The following is a 9,709-nucleotide window of genomic DNA, read 5'->3' on the forward strand; positions in this document are numbered from 1 at the left end:
AAATGTAAGTACTATGTAAAAACCCAACATTAATAAATAACACGAATTGCCAACATTGCACTTTTTTAAATATTTTAAAATATTCGTATTGTCATTTAATTGTCTTTCTTATTTATTAATCTTAGATTTCCAAATACAACTAAAGTTTTTATCATATTTCATATTTAATTGTTCATAGAACAACGTTATCTTAAAATCCATACGATATTAATTCACCATCAATAACGCAACAATTAAATATATTTTAACCAATAAAAAAATATTTGGCATTGTATAGCATATTATACGAACAATGAATAAGCCGTATTATTTGACAGCCCTACTACAAACGTACACATATATATTAAGATTGAGCAAGAATTCATCAGGAAAACACATCATGCCTTCGGCCGTAGTAAACGCGTTTGTTTTCTCTGCATTATTCGTGTGTAATTTCGTACATGCGGGCGTACACATTCACAATGTGCAACCCTTCGACTATAGATCAAGTAAGTTTGTTAAATTAATAATGTTGATTAAATTATAACACGTGCTACTTTTATAAAAAGTGATATCTAATTATGATTCTAATTTTAAGAAGTGTTAGTGCAAAACCACTAAAGAAAATATTAAATGTCAATGTTTAAGTCGTCATTCGTGTTCGTATCAAACAGGTTTTTGACAATTTTAAATTGTATTATTGTTATACCTAAAATATAGTGTGGTTGACATTTTAAACCTGAATTTTAATTAAATGTCGGTACTGACCGCAATTCACCTTAGTGAATAAACAGTAACTCAAGACTGGAAGATACTGTCACGTTACGTGAATACATAATATAAATAAGGAAGTAGTCCTTTGTCATGGATGATTAATCACACACGGCTTAATTTACATATATACGTACCTAATCTATTTATTTGTGCTACCCGCACAAAGAATATAATTATGCCCTCTTGTAGTAAATTTAATGCAATGCCTTATGTACACTGATACTATCTAAATAAAAATATATATATTTTGACCGTGACCTGTCTTCATTATACACTGATAATAGCAAAGATCAACGTAATTTAATAAAATATTATACACTGTGTAAACATATTGCAGAGAATGTGCGTTATTCAGAATACGATATTTTTAAAACAATAATATGTAAATTAAAATTTTATATATAATATTATCATAGCTACATATTTCTTGTCTCAAATAACATTCGTTGATAAAGAAAATGTAACGTGTGTAATAGATTTATATTTAAAACTCTTGCTAGATTAATCTTGTAAGTTTAAGGATTTCACATTTTAATATTAATAATTTATTCAAGATTTAATATTTAAATATATTTTTTCCAGATTTTAATTTGGAACGAAACGATATTCAAATTGTGAAAAACAAAAACGAAAAGGTACAAAGTCCTGTAAACGAACAGTTTCCCTCTGCGGTCCTCTTCGGGAGAACCTGCGGAGGTACTATCATCAGCCCCACGTGGATCCTCTCAGCCGCTCACTGGTATGTAAGCGACATAAATTAATAGAAAATTAATAATTATTATTCTCTAGATAGTATTAATTGCGTCGTCTGTGGTTTCTTTCTAGACATATTTTATTTTATCTATAAATTTCGACAAATGTGCCTTGTATTTGCCTTAAAAATAGTGTTTTTTTTTTCACGTACATATTTAAGCTTTAAAGCGTTTGAATGAGCCGTTACAGGTTTAAATATTATCTTCGCCTTTGTATAATTTAATAAATAAATAAATAGTATTTCATTAATATTTATCAATAATTCGCCAGCATGAGACGGGCACTATCATTTTTTTCCTAATTTATCATATAATATTTGACAATATAGATCGATTCTACTAATGAGCTCTTTCCACTGATTCAATTTAATGAGTGATTTAGTGTAATGTTTAAAATAATATGTTTATAACTTGTATCACATAGCAACGTATAAAATTTATGCCTATTATACAAACCAACGCCACTCCGATATTCTGCGGTTGTCAGAACCCATATGATATTCAAATACGTCAATAACTAACGTACATAAATAGTGGGGTTTTCCTTGTTTACTAGAAGCAATTATATTAATAATGTAGTGATTACTAATAACTGCTTTTATAATTAATTTAATCGTTAACCTTGTGAGTGCCCGACCACTCGGGTGCACATGTGTGTAGTCGATATAAAAGTCGATCCGTGTGGCTGGAACAAGAGTTTGTAATCAATACTAATGAACGAGAAGACGTTTATTTTGTACGTGTTGCAAAGTAACTACTAAATCAATACACACAAAACTTATACCAGAACAAACATCACAAATTAAAGAAGATTTTAGTCGTTTCATTTGTAAATCGCTGCATTTCGCCGTTTCACCCACTTTTAATATTTAAATTTTTGTCGAGACAAGAGTAAATTTCATGTTATTGTAAGGTAATTAAAAAATAAATCAAATAATATTTCAAGATATTCACGGTTCGCTAGTTACAATCCATTCAACCAAACCAATTCGGCTGTGACTTATTAAGTAAATTAAATGTTCTTTCAACCGTAACCCGAATATTGCCAAAACTCAATCGACACAATTTACATATCATACATATTTAGATAGAAAATGTCTGTTATACTAGGCTAGGCTTAGGTCTTTAAAGTTTAAATGAAACTTAGCGATTAATGATAAAGCATTATAAAAACATTCTCATCTGTCAGTTTGTTTGCTTATTAATTTTGCAGTCGATTACTTTGCGTCACTGTACTACTACCTATAAGTAAATATTTACGCTCAATATTTTTTATGTTAATCTAAGTCCGGAGACAAACTTAAGTTATTTAAACATTCACTATCGGTTTTTATGTAGGTATATAAATGAATCATTCTGGGTTTATCCGCACAGGTAATATTATCTTTAAATACCAACCTGTAACATTTATAATCGTCTCGAGTTGTACAGTAAACGTCTCAAGGCCCACCGGTTATTATTTTATTGATAATAATATACATTTTATTCAATTTTTACCTGTAATAATATGTATAATTCTGAGGGGTATTCTTCATCCCAAGATTAGAAAAAATATATATGGATATGGGTAATAATTCGTTGGCATTAATATATTATCTGAAATCATTTTGAGCTTAAAGGAATTCCCGGTTATGAAATGCGTAGAAGAAATAAAAATGTTTTATAAAACGGGTTGCCATTAAAACAAACGAGCAAAACACCATAAGGAAAAAATGTTACGAAAAAGATACATATTAAATATTGTACGCGTTAAAAAAGACCATTTTTTATTATATGTTTGTGTATCTCCCACTTTCTTCCGCTCAATCATTAGACGACCGATCCTAGACGCACAACCATATAAAAAGGGCTTATACGAGGCTCGTATATGGTAGACTTACTCCGTAGGATGCAAGGTTTTTATATTAATCAGCTGCGCTCGAGTAAATCCTAAAATCTTCATTTAGTCTCTGAAGCCCAGTAATAAGGATACTATAATAAAAGTTTCGTATCAAAAATTTCAAATCAGAAAAGAGAAAGAAAGATAGAGATATCAAAAATATACTGGAATATTGCCAAAATACTACTACCGACTACTACTCAAAATTTACTCTTCAATTTGTTTATTTTCACAGTACGTTGTTCACCAGTGGAAGAGATGTACTCGCAGGGACTAACAATACCGAGAACGGTACTGGGCAGCGTCACAGAGTTAAACGCCTTGTAATCCATCCTCGCTTCTCAGTTGGACCCTACTGGCTGGACGCCAATCGTTTTAACATTAAACAGGTAAAATATTTTGCAAGAAAATAGTTACTAATAATTAACTTTAGAAATATATCTTCAAAAATACTTATATTTTAATCTAAATAAATGGAGACCTTTAGCAAATACATAATATGTAGGTCGATTTTTTCACACAAAAACACACAAAACAACTGTGAAATGTGACAAATAGACCGAATATCCTTGAAATTCAATGAAACATATGGCAGGAGGTCATGTCTATAGTGCTATTGTACATCGTTTGCAGTTTACTTAATGTGACCTTAACGCTACAGGTAGGAGCGAGATGGGATTTCTTGCTGGCGGAGTTAGAGAGTCCTCTTCCTTTGGACGGCAAGACTATGGTGGCGGCGGATCTGGACGATCGGGCCAGACTGCCGTCCGGCGAACAGGTCGGATATGCAGGCTTCGGCGCAGACAGACACGGAGTTAGTATCTGTTTTCATTATTGTTTTACAAATAGCGTTTAATAGATTTACTTTCATAATAAGTTATATTCTCATTTATTTCTTTTGACATATATATGAGTTTCATAATGTAGATAGAAACAATCATTTCAGATGCTTACCCTATTAATTATCTTTCGGCCAGTATCGTACCTACGTCTTTTATGTTGAAAGTGTAATACTTAAACTCGAATAAAAAACTAATGTAAAACCTTGACCACAGGGAGTGATGCGAGAAGATATGCACGCCATGGATCTGGAAATTCTTGCAGATGAAGAGTGCTCCGACCTACTGGAATATGACAGTGCAGACATGATTTGTACGAAAGGCCGCGCGCCGCGGTACGACTCTGCCTGCAATGTAAGCTATTATCATTTACATTACTTAAAATTAATCGTTGCTTTTTGAATTTGCTGTTTTGAATTGATGTCAAAGCAATATGCATTTGGTATTATTGTGTTCCACTTTAAAGGTTGAAGGTTACTAAGATTAATGGCAGATTTGGGATGTATGACCACGTATTTTAATATTCCGGTTAATATTCCGTAGAGTATATATCAATGTCTTTGGTCGGTGTTATTTACTTAGCATCAATTAACCATTTTGATTGTCAACCTTTCTATTGGATATTAATAAAAAACCTCGGCATTTATAAACTTTTAAGAAGTTGGAAATGCATAGCTAAAAATATTGATTGATGATTTTTTTTTCTTTTCAGGGTGATAGTGGCAGTGGACTTGTAAGAAACGGTAAGGTTCTGGGCGTCGCCTCTTGGGTTGAGAATGATGCTATTGAATGCAAAAACGGCGCTAGAGTAGTGTTCTCGCGAGTTGCCAGCGCAAGGGATTGGATTAAGCAAGTTACGAAAGTATAAATGTTTAACTTAAATGTTATTTATAAAAATAGCTTCGATTACAGATAAAAATAAAATGTACTTATTTACGCTAAAAAAATAACCAAAGAATATAAATAGTTTAGTAATTACAAATTCACTTACATATATTCCATTTTATTAGTAAAACTGAAAATTAACTATTATCCTACAATATTTTGTATGTAAAAAAGACATAATATTGGCTGTAATCGAAAGACTTAATTCAAGACATTTAGACATACATATATGTATATCATTAAGAGCGTGCTCGTGTATTGGAAATAATGTGAGAAAGCAAAAGAAACATTCGATTGTTTTGTTTGTATCTTTTTCTTACATGTAATATAGAATAGCATAGCATCGTAAACCTATCGTTGTGATTAGACCTTAGATCAATTAGCCTTACTTATATGTTTTAGTGCATAAATCTTAGATCTTGAAGAATTCAAAATCGATAGTAGTATGTAAATATGCAAAATGAAAATGGCAATGGCCTAAGCTGGTGTCGAGAGGGCAAATGGCCCTTCACCCAGAGAATATTAATAACTTTGTATTGTTATTATATTTAAATTTTGATTTGTATATATTGATTTAAGGTTAATGTCATGGAAATATAATAATGTTATTGTAATAATTTTTATTAATTACAACAAATTAGAATTGATTCAAGTAGAAATTGTTATACTAGCAACAGAATAACCGACGACGATAAATTTATTAATCGTTGTAATGTTCTTGCTTTTAACCGACTTCACGTCGAAAATATGTGCGTCTTTGTTTGATGTGACATGTATATGTTAGTTTATCGTGGTAGGCAATCTGGCCTTTGTTAACATACTAATGTACAAATTTTATATTAGTTTGATACACCAACACCTCGCATTTGTAGTTTTTACACTTTAACCTTATTTGTTTTTATGGAGTTACAGATTGCAAAGCAATCCATAAAATAAAATAATTAACATTCTGTATGAATAAATATAAGATTGCCGCATGACGCCGCATGATGCGGCAACTTAATATTAAAATGCATAATATGTACGACATAAGTTAGCTGTCTTCACAATAATTATAATGTTAAGCTAATTGTATGTTATAAGTCATAGAATATCATTGTTAATTGTTATGTAGCCAAAAAAATAGAACACGATAATAAAACAAACCAAAACTTGTGAAACGAATGGTATTAGTTCACCATAATTTTAAAACCATACGACAGTTGACAAGGGAAACTCCTCTAGTACACTGAACCTTGAGATTTCAGGGGTGCGATATCCCATCGGCAAAGTTCGCCTATCTCTTCAGATGAGATGTCTTTCCACATAATGTTTTGACAATTTATAATCTCCGCAGGATAGTCCGTAATGTAACTATATTGTAACTATAATATATATGTAACATGTAATTTCCAATTTTACATACAAAAAAGCACAATAAAATATGATTATTAACTAATGAAAATATTACTTTTGAGAAGGATGGGAATATTTATTGATTGAATTCGTTTGAATATAAATCAAATTAATTGATTTTGCAAGACTTGTTTTTGGCCGTTTTGATGTATTTAAAGCTGTTATTCAGATTAATCTGAATTTATTATATGGGTTGGTATATAAGCAACGCGATTCGCAGTTTTTAGATAAAATTTTGGTTTAATACGTATTCAAAAAAAGATCTAAAAAGACGTGTAGGTACATACCTTTTATGTTAAAAGTCGAAACAAATAAAAATTTTGACCGGATAATGTGCGAATCCAGACTGATTTTTTTTGTATACACATAATAAACGATTTGTGGAATCAATATTGATTTTTATTCTATCTTTTGTAATTGTCTTACCACCGTATTGTTATATTAAAACCGATAACACAACAAATAAGCCTTTTAAGTTTTTAACGACTTAGTCTTAGAGCAGTATTCCTGTGAATAATACTCCAAATACTTTAAAAATATTACCATCACATATAATTATATTATTTGTCAACATAAATATTTTTGAATGGTCCAAGGGTAATTATTATAAATAAACATTGCAAAACAGAATCTTTAAAAGCAAATAAAGCACCAAAACAAATTTGTATGAAATATTCAGTTTCCAGCATTCTATTGAGCATATCATATAATTATGAAATATAAAAAAGGCGAACACAGATAATTATTTTAAAACGGCATTTTTTACGTCGAACTAAATCATTTTGTAAATATAAATAGATTTAGCTACATGTTTTGTAAACTTTCATTTTCAATCGACTTCAAAAAGGAGGTTATCAATTCGTCTGTATGTTTTTTCTTTTTTTATGTTTGTTACCTCCTAACTTTTCCCTGGATGGACCGATTTTGATATTTATTTTTTTTGAAGGGTAGAGCTTCCCTTGTGGTCCCTTTTTAATAAAGTCTAGTTCCGATTATGGTATCCATATGAAAACGACATAAGTCTTAAATTTGCATTATGTATGTGTGCGACAAATAGGTGAATAACTCGCGCCAACCAATTTTGATGATTCTTTTTTTATTGTACGGGCTTCAAGGGTAGTTTGGTGAAAGATTGGTAAGGTTCTGAGCTTAGGATCCATGACAAAGTAACAGAACGGAAGGGAACGGAACAATTCTGAGAAGCACGTTAGCGATACTCAGCCGAATCTTTTATTTAGATGTTATTTGGATATTTGAGTCACCTTCCGTAACGTGGTTACGTTTATGTAATTGTCATAGTCGAATATTATAATCAAGTAGCGACCCGCCCCGACTTCCCACGGGTGCAATACTGTTACTAAATATACTACAGAATCTGTTTATTTACGACATCACATTGCAAAAATTAACAGTGTTTCTTTACGAGATTGTTCATGTATTATATAAACAAACCATCCCCTCGAATCACACTATCTATTAAAAAAACCGCATCAAAATCCGTTGCGTAGTTTTAAAGATATAGGAATATAGGGTCAGAGAAAGCGACTTTGTTTTATACCATGTAGTGATGGAACTCCTATACTGTGAGCACAATTAGGGTGCGATATGGGGCAGAATTTCTTACTATCTTTGATCAAATTTTGTGTATGTGATATGATGTCATATGATGTACGACATATATTTGCTCTTTTGAAAAAATTTTTTACTGAAGTCGATTACAGCTCTTTCGAGGGTGGTACCTTGTAGTTTATGCCGCATGTATTAAAGCCGCCATTTCGAAGACCATTTTTGCTATATTCGCAAGTTTATTTTGAAATTGTCCTCGAAGTAATTTCTGACTCAAAACGGCACGCTTAATCTATCCATATTAAGAAAAAATAGTTAGTCTACATCAGCTTCGCTTAAAATCAAAAAATAAATAAAAAAATTAAAAAGTAAAACCGACTTCAAACAAAACACTATTTTAAAACAAATGAATATGCACAAAAAGTAATAAAAATAATTGCGTATTCAACATATTTTTCGTCCTAAGTAAATTTTCATAATATTATATAGAACAAAGCGTATTGCCATCTGATTGCCCTTGCCCTATTTCTGTGTTCATTTATTATAAACATTTTTTTACAAAATAACTACTCACAAGTCACATTCACATAAACTTCCAACATAATTAGTAACATTTTAATAACCTTTGGATTAACCTAATTATGTCATTACTAGTGTAGCGAAAATCTTGTCTCGATCTTTAGTAGGTTTATATGTCCCTTTTGAAGGTTTCATATTCGCTATCCAGCGAATGATTCATTGTAAAAATGGTTAAATAGTAGCTGATCACTGTAGGTTAACATTACTGCGGTTTTAAATAACTAATATTTATTCAAAATAAAATTGAGAACAGATAAACTTAAAAAACTATTCTAAGTTGGGTTACTTGCGTTACGTTGGGTCACTTAGGGCGTATGAATAGAAATGGTAAATAAGAAAACAAGTGTTATGTTCCTGGAAATTTAATGACTTTAATAGAAGAATAACTAAATTAAAACAGCAAGATAGAAGAAAAAATCATTCATTATTAACATCATCTTTATCTGATTATGTTCAAGCAAAAAGACAAAAATTAATCAATGACCTAACAAAATATACAACAAAAGTCATTAAATAATTAAGTCCAACCAATCAGTTAGTCTACCGTGGACGACGACCGTAGCAGTACAAGGTATTATCGTTTTAAAATCACCACTAAAATGAACGAGTTACATAATACAACTTACAATTTTCAATAATATTGTGATTAAAAGAAAAAGCTAAATAATTCTTTCCTACTTATATAATGTGTAATAATATAAAGTGTCCACTACTTATAAATGTATAACTATCGCTTACTTTAAATTTTCACACAAAGAGCGGAACGGCCGGGCGCTGCGACGCGACGCGACAGGCGCGCGCGAGTCGCGTCGCGTCGCGTCGCGTCGCGTCGCAGCGGCCGGCGCGTGCCGACACACACCAGTCTCGCTAACTCTAGGTCACTTACGCCGAATGTTAGACAGAAAAGCGACGATTTCCCAAACCGAAACGAAAGTACTAACAATTTGAAGAGGATGTACTCGTATGTCAGAGTGTGCGCGAGCGCCGCACGAGTCAAGTGACAGCGTAACATCTGTACAGTTTACAACTAGGCAAATATAACACGGAGGGGCGAGCCTCTC

At 31.6% G+C, this 9,709-nt stretch overlaps 1 protein-coding gene across 1 annotated transcript; it reads left to right on the plus strand.

The window, feature by feature from the left end:
* The first annotated feature begins 329 nt into the window (after positions 1-329).
* On the plus strand, positions 330-6,893 carry LOC124535122 (scolexin B-like). The gene is made up of 6 exons (XM_047111198.1): positions 330-488; positions 1,336-1,492; positions 3,620-3,773; positions 4,046-4,198; positions 4,440-4,577; positions 4,936-6,893. Exons 1-6 carry the CDS (start codon positions 380-382, stop codon positions 5,089-5,091), a joined length of 867 nt encoding a protein of 288 aa, XP_046967154.1. The 5' UTR covers positions 330-379; the 3' UTR covers positions 5,092-6,893.
* Positions 6,894-9,709: the final 2,816 nt, after the last annotated feature.

Source organism: Vanessa cardui, chromosome 14, assembly GCF_905220365.1.
Source record: "Vanessa cardui chromosome 14, ilVanCard2.1, whole genome shotgun sequence".
Classification (NCBI taxonomy): Eukaryota; Metazoa; Arthropoda; class Insecta; order Lepidoptera; family Nymphalidae; genus Vanessa; species Vanessa cardui.

Excerpts from the sequence above, each read along its gene's own strand:
- LOC124535122 (XM_047111198.1), top strand. The coding sequence starts at position 380 with ATGCCTTCGGCCGTAGTAAACGCGTTTGTTTTCTCTGCATTATTCGTG. Across the intron at positions 489-1,335 it reads ACCCTTCGACTATAGATCAA|ATTTTAATTTGGAACGAAAC; the intron begins GTAAGTTTGTTA and ends TATTTTTTCCAG. Across the intron at positions 4,199-4,439 it reads TCGGCGCAGACAGACACGGA|GGAGTGATGCGAGAAGATAT; the intron begins GTTAGTATCTGT and ends CCTTGACCACAG.